General features: G+C 43.7%; 1 protein-coding gene and 1 pseudogene across 1 annotated transcript in view; both read right to left on the bottom strand.

Annotated features, from left to right (window-relative positions):
- Positions 1-23,116, bottom strand: part of LOC103664324 (microtubule-associated tumor suppressor candidate 2) — a 73,609-nt gene extending 50,493 nt beyond the window's left edge. Inside the window, exons 1-2 of the mRNA XM_008692186.2 lie at positions 22,874-23,116; positions 11,644-11,710 (exon numbers count right to left, since the gene is read on the bottom strand). Coding sequence (XP_008690408.1) covers positions 11,644-11,710; positions 22,874-22,927 — 121 coding nt within the window. The 5' untranslated portion in view covers positions 22,928-23,116. The remainder of the gene's footprint in view (positions 1-11,643; positions 11,711-22,873) is intronic.
- LOC121101522 lies at positions 14,011-14,111 on the bottom strand (annotated as a pseudogene).
- Positions 23,117-23,441: the final 325 nt, after the last annotated feature.

The following is a 23,441-nucleotide window of genomic DNA, read 5'->3' as shown; positions in this document are numbered from 1 at the left end:
GTTTTCACATCAAGCTCTAGTGAACTTAGTTAAAAGATGCTTCCTTGAAAGTCAGAGCCCTTTCTGGTATACTAGCAAAGAAAACAAAAAAGCTGGACTACAGTAGATCCAGCAAGGTAAATGCCCAGACTCAGCTGCCAGCCTGGTCTCTCCGCCTGGAACCATCATTCTGATTAGTTAAACTGTGGCCACATTCTTCATCACGAGCTGTTGGTTTACTTAATTTTAATTTTTTTTTTTTTGGTTTTGTTTTTTTGTTTTGTTTTTGTCTTAAAGATTTTATTTATTTATTCGACAGACATAGAGACAGCCAGCGAGAGAGGGAGCACAAGCAGGGGGAGTGGGAGAGGAAGAAGCAGGCTCATAGCAGAGGAGCCTGATGTGGGGCTCGATCCCGTAATGCTGGGATCACGCCCTGAGCCGAAGGCAGACGCTCAACCGCTGTGCCACCCAGGTGCCCCTTTGGTTTTGTTTTTTAAGAAGATAGTTGTGTTAAGGAGCCCTGAGAGCTCATGATCAGACTCGTTATTACTGAAACCCAGTAAGTCCTTACTTGGTTACTTGCAACACAGAAATGGTCTGGCTTTCATCTTCTTCACCAGAATTAACTTTCCCAAAACCTGGCTGACGAACTACAGTTTTGATCAAAAAGAGTGACCTGAATCACAAACATGTAATATACTGTAATTGATGGTATTTTGTTTAAATAAACTGCCAAATTAAGCAAATAGATTGATAGTAGTACTCCTGAATACCTGAATATGGCCCTGGTGATACTTGTGGTTATTTGAATGCATGAGAATAATTCATCATGTCATTAGACAAGAAAAATCAAATGTTAAAAAGTCTGTGAAAAGTGAATCATCGGAGTCTTATATCCCAAATACTGTCCTTGCTTTTTATGCAAAAAATTTAAAGAGTTTCATAAACCCTAACTCATTCCTCTTCTTAGGAATAGCCACATGGAAAATCTATTTTCACTATTTTTCCCATTTCCCATGGAGAGACCAAGTAAATGACGTCATTAATGCTGGCTCTGTAATTGATCTGGTATACGGAATAATCACTTCTTCATTCCTTCATTTCCCTTAAGCTTAGCAGTTTTTACCCCTAAAAGCCTTTCCTGGATCCCTGCCTAGGTTGCAACCCTTGCTCTGAGCTCCCAGAACTCTAGCACCTTACTTAGTACACTGGATTTTAACTATCTGCTTATGCCTGTCTCTCCAGTGCATAAGTGTTCCCCCAAATCAGAGACCACGCCACGTTCCTCTTCGACTCCTGGCACACTAATGGGTAGCTCTCCTGAGTTCAGTCAAGTGTATAGAGTGAAGCAGTGAATGGTCCACAGTCATAAGCATTGAGCCAGAGTACCAGATACAAAGAAAAATAAGAGGGGGTCCACGTATGAGAAATTCACAAGTGGGAAGCAATTACGCTTGCATAATTTGTATGTGACTGTCACTTAAAATACATATTTTGCAAAATGCTCTTCAGCAATTCTCAGGTTAATCGATAGTACGTCATGTCTTTCTCTTGTTTTTTATTATCTTCCCTCGGTATCAGTTGAGATCTTATAACACAGGGGCAGCATGCTATGGTCATGGTGGAATGAGATAAGGACCCGGCTCTGTCATTCCTTACAGTTATGTGACTTGGGGTTCGCTTCTACTTTCTCTAGGCAACATTTCTTCACTGTTAAAACAGTGTGGTATTATCTACCTTACCTATCTCTTAGGGTTACTGTTAGGATCAAATGAAATAATACATGAAAGGGCTTTGCCAACCATACACCACTTTAAATATTAGATTTTTAAAGTCACAACTTTATGGCAGCAGCTGGTTCTGAGTTTCAAGGAGCTGCTTATCCTCAGGGTCGTTCAGGGGCAGCCCTTGGTATCCTGATCTAGTCAGTCAATTCAGGTTAGTTAAGGATTAAACGGACAGACTTAAAAATATTAACACGTATCAGGAGAAAAAATTATCTTTACTCATAGAATAGTATATATTTTAGGGAATCACAAAATGGACATCTCCACATAAAATAACTAGAATGTGCTATGCGTATTGACTTAAAAGTCTTATAAATATCAAAAAATGTGTTGCTGCCAATTGGAATAAATCATTGTCTCAGAGAAAGTAGCAGTTTGGTAAAATTGTAGCTGATAATGTCTTTTCCATGGCAACCCAACCCAGCCTTTGGCATATTTAAGGGAGTCTGCAGTTTTGGTATTCCTGTGCATTGGTAAGCACCGTTTGGGATAGAAACTAAAATGACTTTATAAAATTACATTTACTGGAATACAATCTAATCATGGCAGTTGACATCATTGGTTTGAATTTTTCCCAGCTCAGAACTAATATCATTTCCCTGGAGGAAGGTCATGCAATTCCAGAACCCAGCCATGCTGAGTGGTCCATCTTGCAAAGAAAGCAGTATATTTGAAGTTATACTGTCATGCTCAAGTTTCTGACAGGAGACTAAACCTACCAGACCAAACCTTCTTTCAAATAACACTATTTGCCTCATCGCCAGAGAGCCTAGGACAGTGACAGGACATACTGGGTCTCTCCCATGTTGTCCAGCAAATTTAATAAGAGAGCAACTCGGCGATTCAGAGAGAATTCTGCATCCCAAGGATTTGATATATTGTATTTTATTTTCATTCAGTTCAATATCTTTTCTAATTGACCTTGTGGTTTCCTCTTTGACCTGTGTGTTATTTAGAAGTAGGTTATTTAATTTCTAAATGTTTGGAGTTTTCCCAGATATTTTCATGGTACTGATTTATAGTCGAATTCTATTATAGTCCAAAACATTTAGTATGATTGCAATTCTTTTATGTTTGTTGAGGTTTCTTTTATGGCCTCGAATATGTTCTATGTTGCTCAATGTTCCACGTGTATTTGAAAAGATTGCATGTTCTGCTTGTTGGATAGAACGTTCTGTTAAGGTCAGTGAGGTCAAGTTGGTTGATAGTGTTGTTCAGATCTTCCGTATCCTTACTGATTTTCTGCCTGCTTATGCTCTTGATACTTAGAGATGAGGGAAGTCTCTAAACTTAATTGTGAATTTGTCTATTTCTCCTTTCAGTTCTATCCGTTTTTGTTGCATGTTATTTGAAGCTCTATTGTTAGTTATATAGGTATTAAGTATTGTTATGTCTTCTTGGTGAGCTGACTCCTTCATCACTATCTTTTGGTAATATTACTGGTCTGATGGTTACTTTGCATGATATTAACACAGACACTCCAATTCTTGATTGGTGTTAGCAGAGCGTATCTTTTCCCCATTCTTTTAGTTTTAAGTTATTTATGTCTTTATAGTTGAAGTGGGTTTCTTTTAAGCAAAACATAGCTGTGTCTTATTTTTTTTTTAAATCCAATCTGACAAAACTGCCTTTTAATTGGTGTGCTTAGAAGAGATATTTTTATAAATCGGAAAATGTGCATTATATTTTTGTGATCCCAACATTATTTTTTCTGAGACATCCTCTTGGTTTTGCATTTTTGACTCAGGTTTTTTTAAAGCTGTGAGAGGAAGGACGACAGAATCCAATCTGACATTTATGGGAATTATAACTCACTGAGCCCCCACTATTCTGCTAAACACTCTGCTAGATCCTTTGCTCTCAATCGTCTAGTGTGACAGAACTATTCCCTCCATCTCACTGATGGAGGCAATTGGGGCCCCATAGCGTAGGCTTCTAACAGCCCTCAATAGACATTTTCCCCTTCTTCCTAGTAATGAAATAATTCACCACGGTCACCAAGAAAAAAAAAAAAAGCACATTTCCCAGTTTCTGTTGTGGCAAGGTTTGCCTTGGAACTTAGTTCTGGCCAATGAGATATAAACTGAAGTATAGATCCTGGAAAATTTCCCCCAAAGACAGCTGACCCACTCTCTCTGTTCTTTGTTTATTCCTTCCTCCATCCTACTACCTGGAATATAAATACGATGGCAGTAGCACCAGCTGCCACATTGGGCCATGAGAAAAATGTTCACAGTCTTGGGGTGGTAGAACCATGAGCTGCTGTAAGAGGCCTGGGTTCCCGGGGACTTTGTAGTGCAAAACCATACCTGTCTGTGGGTGCTTACCTCCTGACTTTTATATGAGAGAAAGAGAAATCTATCTTGATGAAGGTATCATTTTGGGAGGAGTCTGTTATTTGTCCTGAACTCAATTCTAATGGATATAGCCTCGGGCCAAATACCATGACAGTGTTATATAATTACACTGTAATTCATGTTTTAAAGATTCATACTAACATCTATTATGATTTTGTGGGAAAGTCATATAGAATTGGGAGAAGCAGCTATTTTATTTTACCTGATTTTTCAATTTGCTAAATTAAAAATTACCAAAAACAAAATGGTGGTGAGGTGGGGAAGCCATGGCAAGCTTACACTCTGTATGTTAGAATTCCAGAACCTGACTCTGACAGAACCAGCTGTATATACTTAAGGAAGTCACTTAATCCTTCTAAACATCTAGTTCCTATAAAATAAAGATACCAACACCTACTTCATTGAGTTGTCTGAAGAAATACATAAAATATATCACATATCAGAGCTTGGTAAGTACAAGCACTATGTAAATACAAGTTCTTGTGATCATAAAACTGGAAGACATTTCATATATAATCTTGAAGGGTAAAATCGTCTCACAAACACACTTCCAGTGGTGTGTATATGTATGTGTGTGTTGCTAATTATAAATGAAAATAAACTGAAAAATTCATTCTAGTTAGTAACCTAAGAGCATAACACTTCAGTGCTTACTGTCACAAACTTAGATGTCTATGTAGCTTTATATTGAAGCTCTCACGATTCTTAAATATCTCCTTTTTTATATTACAGAAAACATTCAGATTTTTTTTGCTTCATTTCAATAAGCTGACTTTAATCAAAATGTGGATTTACTAATTTAGCTTTCTGTATAATACCTTAGAAACTTAGCCGGAATGATTGCTTTGTTAAAACTATATTTCATGTTAAGTGTTAAGTGTTTTTAAAGTGTTTAAGAGAGATAAGAAAGCCAAGTCCATCTTAAGTCTGAAGCTGGCAGAAAGATAAGACCCGTGTGCCTGGCTTGGGATGGGGACAGCTAGAACAGACGCTGTAACAAGGTCAAGAGAGGAGGGTCGAAGAGAAGGTGACGGAAGACACACCGGAAGCAGAAGGCAGCTTTGACCTCAGCATTAGGGGCTGGGGGCAGTGTCAGGTAAATAAAGCAGAAGGAGGGCAGCCAGGATGATCAAGGGCTTGGAAGAGGAGAGGCAACTTCACATCAAATCAGACAGTCACAGCTTTGAGCAGACCCAGGGCAGGAATCTGGGGGAAGGTGTGCAGTGGTGTTAGTGCTGGTCCACCTTGAACTTGCAGGACTTCCGGACTGGCTGAGAGAGCATCAGTGCACCTGGGAGTGTGAGCCAGAAGGCTCAGTTTAAAGCCAGTTATGCATGGCATATGTTTTTTATATCTGGTGGAGCTCATCTAATTCATACATATGTTTTTAAATAATTCATACTTTTTTGAAGGTTCAGGTTTCCTAATAAGGCGGCTTTTCTGGAAAGAGGACCATAAATATCCACCCGATGGTGGTCAACAACTTGAAGCATAAGATCTCAAAAGAAAATAATCTGTATCTAAGCAGAACAGCTTATAAATCTATTTCAGCATTTACAAATATAAGCATGACCCTTCAATTATTCATTATTTGACTTCCAAATTTGGAGAACACCACTCTATCTAAAAATCGAGGCTTATATTTTAAGAACTACATTTTCTGGGAATTAAAAAAAAAACGTGATTAAAAAATCAAATATTACATCTATTTCTAGCCTCTTTGCTCCTCGTCTCCTGGATGTGGTGCTGGATCCCGGTCCCCTGGAGATCTAAAATGCCCTTCATCCCACAATCACTATAGCTTGGCTCTTCCAAGGACAGACCCAATTAAGGTCAACTCCAAACACAAGGTAAGAGCCATCGTCCCTGAAGGGTGACTTAAGGATGAGAAGCTTTCAAGAGGAGGATGACCTGAAATTCTTGTATCCACACCCACAGGAGATACAAAATAACACAGATAGCAATTTTAGCCACTCCACAGGGACTCAACTCCTAGACCGCAAAATGCTCCATCCCAAACTGCACCCTGGTACATAACTGGGTATTCTGTGTTTCTTCTCAGGGGTGTGTGTGTGTGTGTGTGTGTGTGATAGAGAGAGAGAGAAAGGTGGGGGAGAGGGAGAGAGGAGGGAAAGGTGGGAGGGAGAGGGGAGAGAGAAATATTGATGGAATGTCCTCTTTATAAGGCAACCCTAGCTACACTGAGGTTAAATCCACCACAATCTTTCATCTTGATTTAGAGAATAAATATCAAGGATCTTTCACATACAGATGAGTTTAGAACAAACGTGAAATTCTATCAAAACAATTCGTCCACACTTTGAGAGTATCTTCCCAAGAAAATGACATGAGGAAAAAAGTAATTTGCATAACACTGCAAATAATAGCAAAAAACCGGGGAAAATCTAAGTGCTCCAAGGGGAGGAATAGCTTATTGTAGTTTATCAGCATGACTAGGTGTTTTATAACTATTAAACGATAACTGTGGAAAGTTTTTTTCCGATACATGGAGAGAGGAAACAAGTAGACTTGTTCTCTCGATAGGTGTGCAGACTGGGCAAGGCCTGGAAATGGTCCTGGCAGCTGGTGGTCCAGAGCACAGTCACTGGGGCAGCAGGCATCAGTAGGTGCTCAATAATTGTGCCCTTTCCCTTCCTATAGGCATCTATCCAAATCTTAGTCATCCTGCAAAGTCCATCTCAGACAGCCCCTCCTCCATGAAGCTGTGACTGTAAGCTCCTTGAGGACATGAGTGAGTCTCAGTCACCATTGACCCGTATACAGCAAGCCCACATGCTGCCTTTGTGCAAATCAGAAAAAAGCGCTCCTTCCTCTGGGTGGCAGCAGCCCCATTCCCCGGGCACAGGGCTTGCTGAGTGGCTGCAATGGGGATGCATGTCATTCTCCACTACGAGGGATGCCCCGTTGCAGGGTACAAACGACCCCCCCATCCATGGTGACCCTGCCTAGCCTGTGCCTCATACATACTAGGTGCTCAATAAATATTTGTTGAATGAATGAATGAATGAATGAATGGACTGAGATTAAGGTGAGCGAAGTTTTTCTTCTGGGTGTTTCTTGCAGATGTTCCAGTTTTAACCAAGATCTTTGACCAAGCCCCAATTTACTGATCTTTCAAATGTGGTGAATGGGCCACAGTCATTAAGGTCTGGACCAGCACCAGCTCTGAAATGCTACGACTCTGCACTGCCCTATACAAAGTGCTCAGGAGCCTGTTAAATGAATGAAGCATTCTCCATAGCTGGCTGGTACCTTGGCTAGGTGCGCTGTAATAATACACTGGCCTCCTCCCCGGTTCCTAGCAGAGCTCCTAAAAGCCTTTGAATTTCTAGAGTGAGAAGAGTATCTTTTGTTATTCATCATGAGTCCTTCTAACCACACCTGAGCTTACGCTAATAAGGTGACTAAGGTTAGGGCCCCGACACATGGGGCTGGTCAGGGAAGACAAGGTGATGTGAGACTTAGAACTTTCCGCCCCACTCCCTGACCACCAGGGAGAGGGGAAGCTGGAGGTTGGGTTATAAACACCCTTGAACAGAGGATCTCAAGAGCTTGCAGGTTGGTGAACACATTAAAGAGCTGGCAGGGTAACCCATCTGGAAAGGACATGCAAAACTCCTGGACCCCTAGCCCCGAGACCCAAATACTCGTCCTATGCAAGTCTTACATTTGGCTGTTCCTGAGTTGCATCCTTTCTAATACATGTAAGTCAAGTGTTTTTCTGAGTTCTCTAAGTCATTCTGATGAATTACGGGACCTGAGAAGGGGGTTGTGGGAACCCCTGGATTTGAAGCCAGCTGTTTAGAAGTAGAAGTGGCCCCCGGAGCATGTGACTGGCATCTGAAGTGGGGTGAGTCCTTAGCCTGTGGGGCGGCCCTAACTCTGGACAGTTAGTGCTAGAACTGAATTCAGTTGTTGGGCACCTCGCTGGTATCGGAGGCTTGGTTGTTCGTGTAGAAAAATCTCCCACGTACCTGATGTCAGAAAACATCACTCCTTAGATGTTCTCAAAGTTTACTTGTAAATCAACTGCCAGCAAATTCTACTTAAAAACTATTCTAACCAGGATTCTCCTTCAGTGTGGGATAACTCACGTCAAAATCTCTGATGGGGCACTATTCAAAACATACACCTTCTAGAAGATTCTGTCGTAGCTCCACCAGACATGTCACGATTGGGGATGTACTGTAAATGTGAAGTGTGTCAGCAAACACACGAGGGGATTAATTTCTGTGGTTGGTTCCCGAAAGCCCATCTAACCTAGCCGGGAGGGGACTCAGAGACTGACAGCCCTCGCCTGACAGGCCAAGGTGAAAAAAGGGGGAGGATATTCCTTTCCTTTTTCTGGGAGCCAGGCCAACTCAATGTATAATTTCAGAGCCAGTGAAATTTGTCCTCTGCATCTTTCCTTCCTATACCCTTCCCCTCCCACCTGGGCTTCTCTCCTTAGGCTCTCCTGCTGCCCAAAGCCCTCTGCTGGGGGACCCCACCCTCCCAGGACTACCCCAAATTCCCTACTGCCCCCCCTCCCTTGTCCCTGACCCAAATAAAAAACCCCATTCCTTCAATGTAGTTCATTGGTTCTCAAATTTCACTGTACTTCATAAACATCTGGGAATTAAAAAAAAAAAAAAAAAAAAAAAAAGCCTAGGCCCCAATCTCAAATGTTTTGATTTTGTTGCCCTAGAGGTCTTGGGAACCATTATTTTAAACAGCATTGCAGGTGATTCTAATAAGCACTAGGGCTGAGAAAGCCTCCAGTTAAACTGATTCTGGATACTAAAAGCCTTCGATTGTATTTATACCCAGAAAGGATGTAAACAACTGATGTGTACTTATGAGGAGATACTGGTGGGATTCAGGTTCACATATGACAAGTTTGAGCAGTAATTTTTAGGTTTGGGGCACAGGCCAGCCCTGTTCCGGGATCTGCATAAGTGCTCTTGAACCATTCTGTTTGCAGTGTCTTCCTCTTTCATGTCTGAATTCACAACATGTGGAAATTCCCACTCCCCCCAGCCTCTCCCCGCCACTGCCCCTTATGACCCCTCAGGACCCACTCCAGTGGCCCCCATCTGACTCTGCTGACAGGGGTCTAAATAAGGGTAGGGCTGCTAGGATTGGTAAGGAGCTAGGATTGCCCATCTCTCTCTCTAGATGATCATTCCAAAGTCGGCTTTGTAAGCTTAATGCTCTTTCCCCTTCGGGGGTGTTCCTTGCTGGCCAGGATCTGAGAACTCGCGGACTCTAGCGTTAACAGTAGATCCCCACACCGCACTGTCCATCTTCTCCCACAAGTGCAGGCTCTGCAGTGGCTCAGGAAGTTGCTGCTAAGGCATCCGCTGGGCTGAGGGCTGGGTGGAATGGCCCAGGCCCTGTGCTGCCAAGGCCTTCTGCACCCCCACCTCACCCCAGAGTTGATTCATTTGGCAGATGACTTCTGGTTCTATTCTTAGCACTAATGCAGACATCAAATAAGACTTAAATACAAAAACTCAGTGGTTTACAATACAAACCCTTGTGTGGTTCCTGCTGCCTTCAGAAGCTTCGGGAAAGGACAGAGGGAAGCAGCCCTGGATTTGGAACACCTTATCTGGTTGGGTCAGCGTGCACACCCCAGATCCAGAGCTTATCCATGGGGGTGCAGACATCCCTCGGGGGAGGAATTCAGGCAACAATGGAAGATTTTGTCCTCTATTTTCAGATTCAAGGTGCTACACACTTAATAGGAGAATCTCCTTTCCACACTGCTTTATCAGCATTATCCTCTTTCATCGACTTTCCTTTTTAGGAAGGGGAACCTGAGGGACAGAGGTTAGCCAACTTGCTCTACCTGAACTTGGGTCTTTGGCCTGCAAAGCCCACGCTCAGAACCACTAAGTCTCAGAACAATCTAAAAACTCATCCATTTCGAGAAACATGTCCACTCGTGGCCCTTGGCTTCCCAGGAGTCCCTCTCACAAACTCTGCCATTGCTGCTCATGGCAGGCCTCCCTCAGGAAACCTACATCCGGGCTCAGGCACTGGCGCTCCTGGCCAGGGGATGGCCAGGGGCGGGGGTCCCTGCAGCTGCGCGGTCTCTCGCTGCTCGGGATCACACACAAGCGAGGCTGGGAAGGAGGAACGGTTTTTTACTGCTCTCCCTAGAGGGGAGAAAAGCCCATTGTTGACCTGCCTCAAAGACAAAAGAAGTCACAAAACTCACAGTGAAGAAAAAACGCTCAATTTTAAAAAAGGGAAAAAATAGACCGGGGGTGGGGAAGAGGGGAAACGGTGTTCAGATATCACTATGGGGTCCAGGGCACATCCTCGGGCCCACGTTCCCCAGAGAAGTCTGGTCTTAGATTCAAGGCCTATTTGCATGGCTGGCCTGAAGGAAAAGGTGCGGTGCCACCTGCCGAGGATGGCTGGGACTGTTCAAGTCCCTTCACTCGCAAACGGAGCCACACCTTTGGTTGGCGGGCTGCCTGCACGACCACACAGGATGGAGGTGAAGTGGTCTCTGGAAAGAGAAGAGAGCAGGCCACGGGGAAAAGGCCATGCGAATTTTACCTTTGCTGACCGATTCCTGGGGAACAGAGGAACAGATCCCCAAGAGACAAATGGCATCAAGAAACTGGAACATGGAGGGGTGCCTGGGAGGCTCAGCACGTTAAGAGTCTGCCTTTGGCTCAGGTCATGATCCCAGGGTCCTGGTATGGAGTCCCGCATCGGGCTCCCTGCTCGGCGGGGATCCTGCTTCTCCCTCTCCCTCTGCCTGCCGCCCTGCCTACTTGTGCTCTCTCTCTCTGTCAAATAAATAAATACGATCTTAAAAAAAAAAAAAAGAAATTGGAACATGGAAAATACTTGGTCTGATCTTTGGCTTGGAGGTGAAAGCCCATCCATCTCCCGGACACCCCCCGGTCTGGGGATCGTCCTATCATCTGCAAGGTCTCTTAGGGTTCAGAGTGAGCTATACCACGAGCTAGCCAAAGATTAGAAGTTTTGACGTGAACCTTAGCATGTTTAATCCATCCAGGCTTACGTCCCTGATCTCCTTCTGTATTACAGCGTGTTTCATGGCAAGCTATCCGGTAGCAGGACGCCTTGGAATATCTCCAGAGATAGATTGCAGAGAGCACCTCATGGTACCCAGCAGAGCTGTGCTGCTTCCTTTGGAGCTCTGCCTGCCCCAGGGGGACCTAGACGGAGGGGTGCTGGTCACAGCACACCACGCAGACGGATGTATGCTGCCATCTGCAAAGAGCGGAGTCGAGGCCAGATTAGTTCCACCGCGAGCTGTTATGAAGCTGTCTTTATAACCACAGAGATGTAAAAATTACGGCTCCCTGCAAGGCTTCAACAACCCACCACCGGCTGGGGAAGATGGTTCATTTTTTCCAGGCAGCCTTGCCCTGGCTGATTACATGAGACATAATTGCTTTTGTTACGCACATTCATAGGTAGCAGGAAAAGACAGTCTTTATGTTCCTCATTGTCAATGCCCTACTTACCAACTTCATCCCTGATGTTTGCAAGTTCGATTGACAGCTCTTTTTCTTTCACAAGGGCACTTTCACTCTGCAAAAACAAAACGGATACCGAGAGTCCCCTAGTTTTATGCTAGGTAAGCACTTTCACATGTTTAATTAATGAATCATATTAAGCAAATATTTATAACTCTAGCCCTTAAGGAGATAATTTTCTCATTATATAAGCATAGAAAAAAATCACAAAGCAGAGTCTGACTCATTCATTTGTATCACATTCAAATCGCAAAGCTTGCAATATAATAATAACACCCCTGCTTGTGCCTTTCTCTGTTTCGTTCTCTTGTAGACATCGTCCTACAAATATTTCTTTGCGTGCCTATGCCCTTCCCGGCAATCCCCTGGTAGGTAATATTATATGCTGTTAATCATTATTGATAGTAGGAGATTTTTGACCATGAAGTCATCCATGCCATCTTTCTCTGAAGGGGCAAATGCTTATTTTACCAACTGTCCCTTTACACTTACCCTTTTGTCCATACATACATGGTCGGCTACCTAACAAATACTGAACAGAAAACTTCACATGAAACGTTTTTCTTTGTAAGGAGACCAACATTTAAGGTTTCCAAGTATTTTGTTACACTGCATCACTAGAAGGAGCAAGAGGAAAAGCCCCCCTTGAGATGCTCTTCAGTGCGAAGGACGCCATTTGTACTTAAATGACTGCTAAGGTGCTTTCAGATCATATGTCTTCCCTGACACAGAACAGGAGTACCTGAAGATACGCTGGATTTGCCATCTGGGTTACGGAGTCACCAGAAATAGTGACATGTGTTATGCTTTCATTGTTACTAATAATAACGAGGAAAGGTGTGCTATATAAATCCTCCTCACGTGAGAGACACCAAAAATGTAGGGAAGTCTCCTCCTTCTACAGAACGTGCTCCCAGAGCAAACATTTCCCACAAGGGAAGTGAAGCTAAAATGTGCACCAGAGGGGCGCCTGGGTGGCGCAGCGGTTAAGCATCTGCCTTTGGCTCAGGGCGTGATCCCGGCGTTACAGGATCGAGCCCCACATCAGGCTCTTCCGCTATGAGCCTGCTTCTTCCTCTCCCACTCCCCCTGCTTGTGTTCCCTCTCTCGCTGGCTGTCTCTATCTCTGTCAAATAAATAAATAAAATCTTTAAAAAAAATAAAATGAAATAAAATGTGCACCAGATATCTAGCAAGAGTATCATCAGGGTCTTGTGAATGTTCTTTCTTTCCTAACCTCCTTTGGTTCTGATTACAGCGCCTCCGAAGAACCCGTGTCCAGGGGAAATCAGCAGCCGGCACAGTCTTGTGTCTGTGGCTGCTGCGTGGAGATCTGGGTAACACGAGTGCTACTCCGTCGATGGGATGGACCGTCTCAGGTCATCCAAACGATGTTTGCTATGCAATGCCGTAATTTCATAATACCCAAGTAAAACTCAATTTGCATAATAAACTGAGAACTGTTTTAGTCACAGGCATCAACCATTCTTAGCTCTTTTTAAAGAATAAAGTAGCAATACTATATCCTTTGAGGGACAGAGAACCCCCGTTTTATTCATAAAGCCTCACTCCTTCCATCCCAGCCCATAGTATCTTTGCCTTTCATGAGTTTGAAGGCCAGCAGTCACACCTGAGAGCAGATATCTTCCTAGTCACTCAGCAATATTGCCTCTATGTCATGCCCACCACACAGGGTCATTGTGCTGGCTGAAGAAATTCATACGTGCAAAGTAGTTAGAAGGTTGCCTGACACTTAGCAAGCTCTAATATAAATGTTAGTTGTTATTATAACTCTGTTGTTTTCCTTTCATTTCATTTGCAACTGGATAACATCCTATAGATAGAGGGGCTTCTCCATATTAAGGATCTAAATACGTTTAGAATTGGCGTGTTCTTATGCTCTGTTTTTTGTTTTGTTTTGCTTTTTAAAATACCTTCTTGGGGAGCCTGGGTGGCTCAGTTGGTTAAGCATCCGACTCTTGGTTTTGGCTCAGGTCACCATCTCAGGGTCCTGGGATCAAGCCCTGTGTGGGGCTCCACTCTCAGCGCTGAGTCTGCTTGTCCCTCTCCCTTTTGCTCCTCCCCCAAGTCATGCTCTTTCTCTCTCTCTCAAACAAAAAAACAAACAAACAAAAATACCTTCTTGGCTCTGCCCTGATGCTAGTCTAAGTTTAAGTCTGGTTAACAGGGAAAGAGTTCTAATCAGATCACAGGGATTTTCTAAGCTTGTTCTAACATAGTATAATGTGGCCAGCTGACATTCAACTTGTTACTACAAACTAAGAAAATCTAGTATTCCAGAAAGGGTAAATTTCAGTATTTACCCTGAAATAATCTTCTTCTTTTTTTTTTTTCCCAAATACGGAATGTGTCACGGATTTGCATGTCATCCTTTCTCGGGGGCCATGCTAATCTTCTCTATACCTGAAATAATCCTCAACTAGTGAAAAAATTAACTTGTTTCTACTATCAAGAATAATTTTTTGGGATGCCTAGATGTCTCAGGCAGTAGAGCATGCGACTCTAGAGCTTGGGGTTATGAGTTTGAGCCCCATCTGGGTGTAGAGATTACTTAAAAAAATAAAATCTTTTAAAAAAAGCATAATTTTTAATCCTCAGTTCCTAAGCACAGGAAGAGATCAGAAATAAAGCTGACCCTTTGAACAACATGGGTTTGAACTGTGTGGGTCCATTTCCACTCCCATTTTTTCTGATAAATAGAGTACAGTACTACTGGACATGTATTTTCTCTTCCTTGAGATTTTTATTTTCATTTATTTATTTTTAACCATTTTTTAAAGATGTACTTATTTATTTGAGAGAGAGATGTATGCATGCAAGGGGGGTGGAAGGGCACAGGGGGAGGGAGAGAATCTTTAAGCAGACTCCCCTCTGTGTGCGGAGCCCAAGGCAGGGCTCGATCGCATGATCCTGAGGTCATGACCTGAGCAGAAATCAAGAGTTGGACACTCAACCGACTGAGCCACCCAGGCGCCCCTTCCTCGTGATTTTTTAAATAATATTTTCTTTTCCCTAGTTTATTTTAAGAATATAGTATCTAATACACATACAAAATGTGTGTTAACCATTATCGGTAAGGCTTCCAGTCAACAGTGGGTTATTACTAGTTAAGTTTTGGGGAAGTCAAAAGTTATACACAGACTTTTGGCTGTGCAGGGGGTCAGTGCCCCTAATGCCTGTGTTCTTCAAGGGTTAACTGCACTGTACTTACCAGTCCCAAAATAGCATTATTAAAGTATTCACAGTGCCGACAGATAGAAAGACTTAGATAAGGTTAGGCAGTGAACAACCAGAACTTAAATACAACAAACCAACTCTGATTTCTAATGCAAGCCAACACTTCCCTCAGCTCCGAACGGTAGCCACCCCCTTTCCCGGGAAAGCAGCCCTGGGTGGATGTTCACAGTGTCCTGCCCAGCGATCTCCCGAATTACAATAGATCACTCTACACTCTCCAGCCACAGGAGAATAAGACATTCGGGGAAGGGGCTTAGAGGTCCAGTAAGGAGGACAGGCCTCAGTGGAGACAGCGCTGATGATGGCAGAGATTGCGGGTGGCCTTCAGACTTGAATCACTTTGGTGCAAAGCTAACGCTGATACTGCCAGCCAGGCCGGCCCCACCCGTCTTTGCTTTAGGAAAATCACACTGAGAGAATATAAGAAGCAAGAAAAGAAAGGGAGCAGATGCGAAGAGAAGAGAGATGGAAGGAGAAATAGGCATGGGACAGGCTACAGACCCTGCACGCTCTCCATTTTGGGAGGCAGTGAGGGCGAAGATGGAAGGAAAATAACCCAACTCCACCGGCATCACCAACCTTTTGCAAACATAGCCTGTAATACCAACCAGTTTCAAACTACAGTTGTCAAGTGGCATACTAAGGAAGGATCGATCAGGTACCAAAGATTAGCAACGAACCTGAAGACGTACGTCAGGGCGAACTACTAAACTCTGGTAAGGTCTGGCTAGGTCTGGCTAATTACTACACTAATATTAGTGTGAACCTTCCCGACACTTTACCTACGCCAGGCACAGCGCTGGGTAAGCCCTTTACCTCACTTCGTCCTCCAAATGCTGTCAGGTGGGTCCTGGGTTCTGTTTCCCTGTGTGGAGGATGCAGCTGGGGCTCCATGGCTAAGCAACCAGCCCCTGCATGACTGGCTAGGAAACAGTGGAGCCAGAGCCCACACTCTTCGCCAAGCACTAACACACTGAGAGGGCCCCCTCCGACCCATGTGTATAGAGACACAGCATCAAGATCCAAATTGCCCGGATCCTCAGACGGGATATGGGCACAGAGTTTTCACACCTAACTTTGAGAGAGTCAGTGTCCGCTCCTGACTACTTTCGCAATTAAAAAAAAATTCCTTGGCTGTATTCACACCCTTCCTACCACTGGAACTGCTGCACGTCTCCATGGTGTTGAATTGTTGGTCGCATGTCAGGACATGTCTAGTATAGCCCACCTGGGGCTGTAACTTCTGATGGGGTAGCTGTTCAGCTTTCCCCATCAGCTATCCCTAACCCCTTCTGGTGGCCTGCTAATACGTTCCTCTTGCAGATGCTGGCTCAGCCCAGCGCCACTCGCTCACGCCAGCCTGTGCGGCTTGGCGACAGTCCTTCCTTCTTAAGTGCTTGTTTTTGAAATGATTTCAACTCTTGTAATTTATGAATTTTCTGCATCGGTGGAGTTACTTTTTGTTTCCTGCAGAATGACATAGTGCTGCCCTGCGATGGAGTGAGTCAACAACTTAAGGAACTCCCTTCCTTAAGGCAAGAAGGGAACCTCAAGAAACTTTCCATTCTCTCCACCTGCCTCAAAGTTACCCTTCCATCCATCATAGCTCAACAGATTCCAGCAGTGATCTTGCAAGGCCCATAGGTTCTGTTGAACACCCAGGAGAAAGGCCACCCCAAAGACTCTCTTTGAAAGGATCTCATGCCACTATTCCCCTTTGCTCTCCAACCTAAGCCAGTCCAGCTCAGCGATGACATGGTGGGATGACTGAAATATGAGCAAAGTCTCCTCTGACGGCCCAGTGTGAGATCAGTGCTTCCCTACATGGGGAATGAGTGGAAAATTCCTAACTGGTGCCAAGCATATGAGCTCCTGCTTTCACTCCAAAGGCCTAAAAATAGAACTCAGTATTAACCATCCAAACTATCCGGGTGATACAGTCCAGAAATCACCAAGTCTAAAAGGCCATTCCTCTACAGTTACTGTTTACTCTATGACAGGCTTAACTGGAAATGGACCCTTGGGAAACATTCATCTAAGCCCCATACCAACAGCTGTGTCTTCTTAGCCACCTTTTATTTGGTCACGCACCTCTCTTCTGCACACTGAGTTCTCTATCCTTTTTAGCGTGGTTCGCTGTATTCACAGATGGAATCTGAGATGAGCTATCCCCATAAAACATCCAACTCTCCCCCTCTACCTCTAGCCCAGAACATACCATCGCAAGTCTGCTCCAGAGAAGCCTACATTTCTGGTCACATATGGCGCTCTGTGCTGAGGTGCTCCCAGACTCCGGAGGGAACGCTGCCTTTCATCCTTCCCAGCGACACCAGCCTGGCAAAGCATACAACCTGCCCCTCACCCCACTAGCTTCAAGTAACTGGGTGTGTGGCCAAGCCCCAGGCCAGCCTGCCACACTCTGTTAGTTTAACGTGCTTGGTCAATGGGAGTTATCTGTTCAGGTGGCTCATGCCACCCGTGTGAACTTGGTGCTAACAGGAAGTGAAAGCGCCACTCCTTGTTAGCATGGCCCACGCGATTCGACACTGGGGCCCCGCCACCTAAGCTCCTCCTTGAATCAGAAACCAACGGAACATTCTGCTGCTTATTAAAGCTGAGCGTTGGGGGAAGGGGAGGTGCTTTCGCCCCAACTAATCAATCCAGAAATAGGGAACTCATACAAAACAGCACCGATTTACTCCGTGCCTACTATGTGCCAGGCAGGCATAACCAGGCAGGACAGTTCCGCCTTCAAGGAGCTGGAGAGTCTCCTGGAGAGTCCGTCAGTGAAGATGCAATTATGAAACAATGAGCTAGAACTCAAGCAGACGGGGCTGTCTCCGGAGAGTTCCTGAGACCAGAGGATGACCACACAGGAGGAATGGGGGAGCCCCTCCCCACCCCTGCCCCCGGCGAAAGCCAGGAGGACCATGACACAAAACAGCGCTGGAGGCTATTTCTGGGAACCTGTGTCACCCTATCATTTGGGTCCTCTTCTTTTTCTCGCCATGTTCCTGCCTCTGGTCTGTGATTCTCCCTGAAGGAGTCCTGATCAGCTACCAGGCGACTGATGACAATTTCATAAAATTCACTGCAGTTCTTAGTGTTTTGATCAGCTGTCTCTTCCCCACTAGGTTTTCTTTTAAAAAGAGGGATACACACACACACACTAAAAAATATACACATGCAAGCCCACAGACTCCCAACGAATTTCTCATTTTTCCTATTTTTTTTAGCTTGCCCTGGAGTCAATGCAGATAAAACCAATTCAACTATGCAAGCTGGGCCACTTTTTCACAGGCTAAACAAAAGAACCATGTAGGGAATTAAATAAGAAATCTATAGAATTCTGCTATTTGAAGAAACTTCCAGATCCTTTTTATTGTGAATTTCTGAAATTCAAAGTGACGTACATACCCATGAAATTACAAAGAGGTTAAGGAGTGTGTCATTCTTCCCAGAAACAATATTGCTTTTCACCCATAGTTCCCTGAGTTCAGGTTACGATTTAATTCTACATGGCAGAACTTTGTTTTAATAGGGAAATATTTTCTTTTGTATTTCAAAATGAACGAGCCACAAGGTGACATCAACAGAACATGTAAGTCTTCAGTATTGTTTTCATACCACCTTTTGTGAACGCTGCATTCATTTTCAATATTAATACTGGGAAGATTGGCCAGATTCATAATATAGCTCTGTGGAAAATTCCTTTGGGAGGTGGACTGACCTTTTGTTTTTCATTTCAGTTATTATGGCTTTAAGGCAGCACTGATGCCCTGCTTTGACTTAGTCAATAAGTATTATTTTTTTCACGTATAATTAACACAAGGCACTGTGTTTTTGTATCTGCTTTTCTACTCTGCAATAAAATTTAATATAGACTGGTCAAGGGAAAGTATCACTCACATTTAATATTCTTAATTACATGTCAGTGTCTACTTTGTGAAAAATGAGTAAAACCACATCTTGTTTTAAAAGAAATCAGAAAGACTAAAGTTACGGTGCATCATTCTAGCCTTTCTCCTGTGTATTGGTGATTACAAAACATCTAGCTTCCTAAGACAACGTACTTAATAAGGCAATGCCATACCCCACCCGGATTACTAATGAACAACCAGAAAGGACAGAGTCTTCTGGGGCCCAAGGTGAAGGAATGTGAATCCAAAGAAGTAAAGCTGGGAAATTCTGGATCTCAGAGTAGGCAAAAGAAAAGAAATTAGCCAGGGCCATGATTTTTAATCCATTTATGTATCACTATAGAAGTTTCTAGACCTTCCTGGATTTTACCTTATCACGTTCCCATATTTATTGCTGTCAGGTACCAGATGCCTGGGAAGAACAGTGAGGTGCCTTCTCCCAACCCCCACCGCTACCAATAAGTTAGATAAAAGGTAAATAAGACCAATCTTTGAGATTATAATCAACACATATAAGGTTAGGGTGGAGATATGCAAAATAACCCCCAAGGGTATAGGACAGTACCTAAGCCACCAAGACAAGGTGACTTGTAGCAGAGGGAGCAAAAGGAGCTTAGAAGAGGCAGTCACCAAGGCAGGTGACAATCATGTAGCCTTCTCCAGCAGGTTTCCGGCCGGAGGGGTGATGGGCCACGGACATGTAGGTTCTGAGACCACTGAATGCCTAACGACCATCACTTGCTGGCTCCGATTCCATTCTCATGAAAGCCTCTTTCGAAGCTGGACTTTTGACTCTATCAGACTTGCTACCACGTGTTCGCTTGTCAGTTACACTTCTTACTGTGAAAAAACGAGTTGGCGCTCTAGTTTTCCTCGAGTTTATTTCTCTCAAGAACTCAGTGCTCCTAAGAATGATCAGCTCTGGAAGGTTAAGTGTGAGGAGATTCCGTGTGTGCTGAGGTGCTGGCTGGGTCCCGGACCAGCTGAGTCCACAGGTGAACCGACTTTGAAATCCACCTGGGTGTCCCCACGGCCTTCCCAGGTCACACCTTTCCTTTCAAAATACCTATAGAATGAGTCTGTCTACAGATTGCCTCTCCGTTCAAAATCCCAAGATGGATTTCTACTGCTTATAAGTCAAGTTAAAAAACTTGGTTCTGGCTTTCAGCCTGGAAAATATTTCCCGACACTCCCTATGTGCTTGGGTTTCCCACTGTGTTTATTCTCATCTTTCATCAAACTGGGCTGAAGTACCTTTACTCATGCACTTCTTGCTTAGAATTACATTCCTGTTCCTCACACAGTTCATTAAAACTCCACCCCATTCCTCAAAATGCAGTTCATGTTCCATTTTTTCCAAGAAACCTTGCCTAAGAGTCCAGCATGGATCTCTCCTTTCACTAGATTCCTGAAACAGGTATGGTCAGTACCACATGACTTTCACTTCATTATACGCCAGTCTTGTACTAACGTGTTAATTGCTCCACGTGTTATATTTGTCTACCCAGCTTTGGGAAAGATGGAAGTACAACCCACTGAATAACTGGTAAACTCCACAGGGCAGGTTGTGCCCTTCTGAGAATTCTTTGGTAGCCCCCATAATACGTGGGTAATAAATCTTGTCAATACTGTAAACCAGCAATAAATATTGTCAATGAATAGGTTTTTTTGAAAAGCTGAAGATACATAAAGCACAATCAGCCTTAAAAAACCATTTGTTCATTTAACACATTTTTGTTTATTTTATACTCTAGGCAAGATTCTATAGTTTCTCCCAGTAAATGAATGCTAAAGAAACATCTTCGGGTTTATATTTCTTAGCCCCATCTCTGAAACTATTACCTAAAAGTATTTTTAATTGTCCTAGGACTCTTTTCAGAACATTGTTAAGCTGCACCATAATTAAAACTGTTTTAACATTTCAAAATTGAGTTCTCAAAATTAAGTTTTTTATTTTGTACCCATATAAAGTTCTGAGGAAATGCTTCTTCTTTTTTAAGGTTTATTAGGCTGGTCTAAATTGAAGCAAGATTCATAACAATTTCATCAGGCCTCTTTGAAATGCTGATGCTGGGACTGTTAGAGCTGATTAACTGACTGATGGATTTTACCAGGGGATTTAAAGAAGCTGGAGACTGGAGTGGAACCCCATAATACCCCCAGCATCCAACGCCTGGTCCAACAGGTAACCACTGAATAAACAAATGATTTTGGCATACTGCCTGTGAAGGTATCCTTAATTAAAAGTAGTCGGCTAAATAAAACCACCACTTTTTTTAATTTTAAAAAAGAAAATCCTCAATTCCTAAAATGAGCACCTATGAATATATAGTTTTAAACCTCCCATGGGGATACTACTCTGAACTACGGCAAAGGAAAGTCAAGACACGTGGTGTACACACAATGAGAAAGTTGACAGATGCAGTTTTTAAGTTCTCATCAGGAAAGAATAATTTGTATTAAGTTTGAAGTTTCAAAGTTGAAACATTAAAAAGTTACTTAAACATCACACTGCGGAAGAGAAGACATACTATTTAATTGTCTTCCAAAATCTCCAAATTAAAGAATGACACAGGGATGATTATTTTCAAGAACTTGATTTGAAACAAAAAAGGAGGATGGGTTCGCCTTAAACTATATTTTCTCAAAGAAGGCCGGTGGATTACAGCTTCTATTTCTAAAACTTCTGTACCATGACTTAAGAATACGGACATTATAATATTCCTGTACATGCAGCAACTCCTTCCCTTTTATTAAAACTTCCTTGACAAAGCTTCCTTCCACAACTCTTTGTGACCACTTCTCTTGAAAAAGGGCTTAATCGCTTCAATATTGAATTTGCAGATAATTGAGTGCAAATGTCTTTTATTTCTACTTGTTAAAAGCTCATAAATGTGTATATAAATATTTTAGGTCATACTCATGGTAGTAAAAGCAAAACCCACTGAAATAGTTACTCCTATTGGAACAAAAGTACCAGATAACTTTTAAAATATCAGTGTAATTTTCCTAGGTCAAAGTTCATAAACAGAACTGATAATGAAGATGTTCCCAAGCGACCTCCTTGTAATGAGTTTTATATGAAGCGATTTATTTTCCTTCACCTGGTCACACACTATACCTCAAGCTATCTATATAGCCGATGCCCATGTGGGTAGAGAAGAGACAATTTCAACCCCTTATTAAATCCCATTTCATGCATCTTGGAGAAATCCAAATGTATGTGAGGAAAAAAAAAATCACAGAGACGGGATTTCTTGCCAACATATTTCAAGTAGTGAAATTAACAGCATCCCCCAACCTCTCTGTAAGTTCACAGGCAAATGTCAAAAACAAAGAAAGGCTTTGTGTTGGAATTGTCATACAGTTCTCACTTGCTCCTGCTCTATTCTCAGGTCCCTGGCTGTGAATTTTCCTTCCAGGGAATACCTGAACACACCCTCGGACTCTGGGGCTGCTTAAGGTTTCACCTCTATGTTATTCACCCCTATGACGCAAAGAAGTACAGCGAGGACAACCTTACTGGTGCATTCCTCTTTGACCTTAAGAATATAAATTACAAGGATGGATGCTGTTTGTAAAAAAAAAAAAAAAAAAAAAAAAAAAGTGGTAAACTTTCAAAGTTAGCCGTTAGCCAAGAGAAAAGCATGTCTGTCTAGCTAATCTAAATTCCCCACCGGAACGCCTTAGATTTCACAGGTACATTAAAATGCATTAGGAATATTCCAAGGATTTCTTGGCAGTCTGGGTTTCAAGATGTTTGAGCGGAGCCCTGCTGTTTCGGGCAAATGCAACAGCTGCATTTGAGACTGTAAGAATAGAGAATTATGTAAGGCACTGCAGAGTAGGTGAGACCAAATGTTTCTGTGAGCGGCACTCACAATTCAGCACCCAGGAACCAGTAAGGGCAGCCTCGGGCTCACCAACAAAGCGCACACACATGCGAGGGGAGACAGAGAGAGAGAGAGGTGGCTGGCTCAGGCTTTCTCTCTGCTCTTTCAAAGGAGCGGGGGAGAGGAGGGAGAGGGAAGGCAAAGTACCGTCTTGTCCAGGCACTGAAGGCAGTTATAAGGCTTGCAGCAGCAGTGGCCCATCCCGGCAGGCTGGCTGGCAAGGGGCCCTCCTTCATTCAACGTGTCAGCGGGAAATTCCTAAGGCGAGGTAATGGCTCAGGCGAGAGGGGTGCGCCGCCGGGAGCTGTCACAACTTCCATGTGGTCCCCTCAGCTACCTTATTTCTCCTAATAACTTGAGGAATCCAGAGCCGGAGGAACGGGAGGAGGAGCGCAGCGCGGCCGCGTTAGGATCCTGCGGCGGGGAGGGGCAGGGCGGGAGCCAGGAAGGGAGGGACAGGCGGCAGGGAGGGTCACTTTGCCACTGGAAGCCTCAGAGGGAGGCAAATCAATAGTCGCATAACAATCGAGCATTTCCCAGGGCCAGATCCCTAGGACGCCAGCAGCCCGCCCTTCCCCGGAGCCGCGGCCGCTCCCACCCTCCCCCGAGTGCGGATGCGCCTCTGCGCGCCGCAGACACGCCTGGAGAGGACGCAGGCAACACAAAAGAAGAGCTTGATCTTCCAGGGGTACCCTGGGCTGAGCCCTACGGAAGG

This window comes from Ursus maritimus, unplaced genomic scaffold (genome assembly GCF_017311325.1).
Source record: "Ursus maritimus isolate PB19 unplaced genomic scaffold, ASM1731132v1 scaffold_10, whole genome shotgun sequence".
Taxonomy (NCBI): domain Eukaryota; kingdom Metazoa; phylum Chordata; class Mammalia; order Carnivora; family Ursidae; genus Ursus; species Ursus maritimus.
This window is presented reverse-complemented; position numbering and strand designations above follow the sequence as displayed.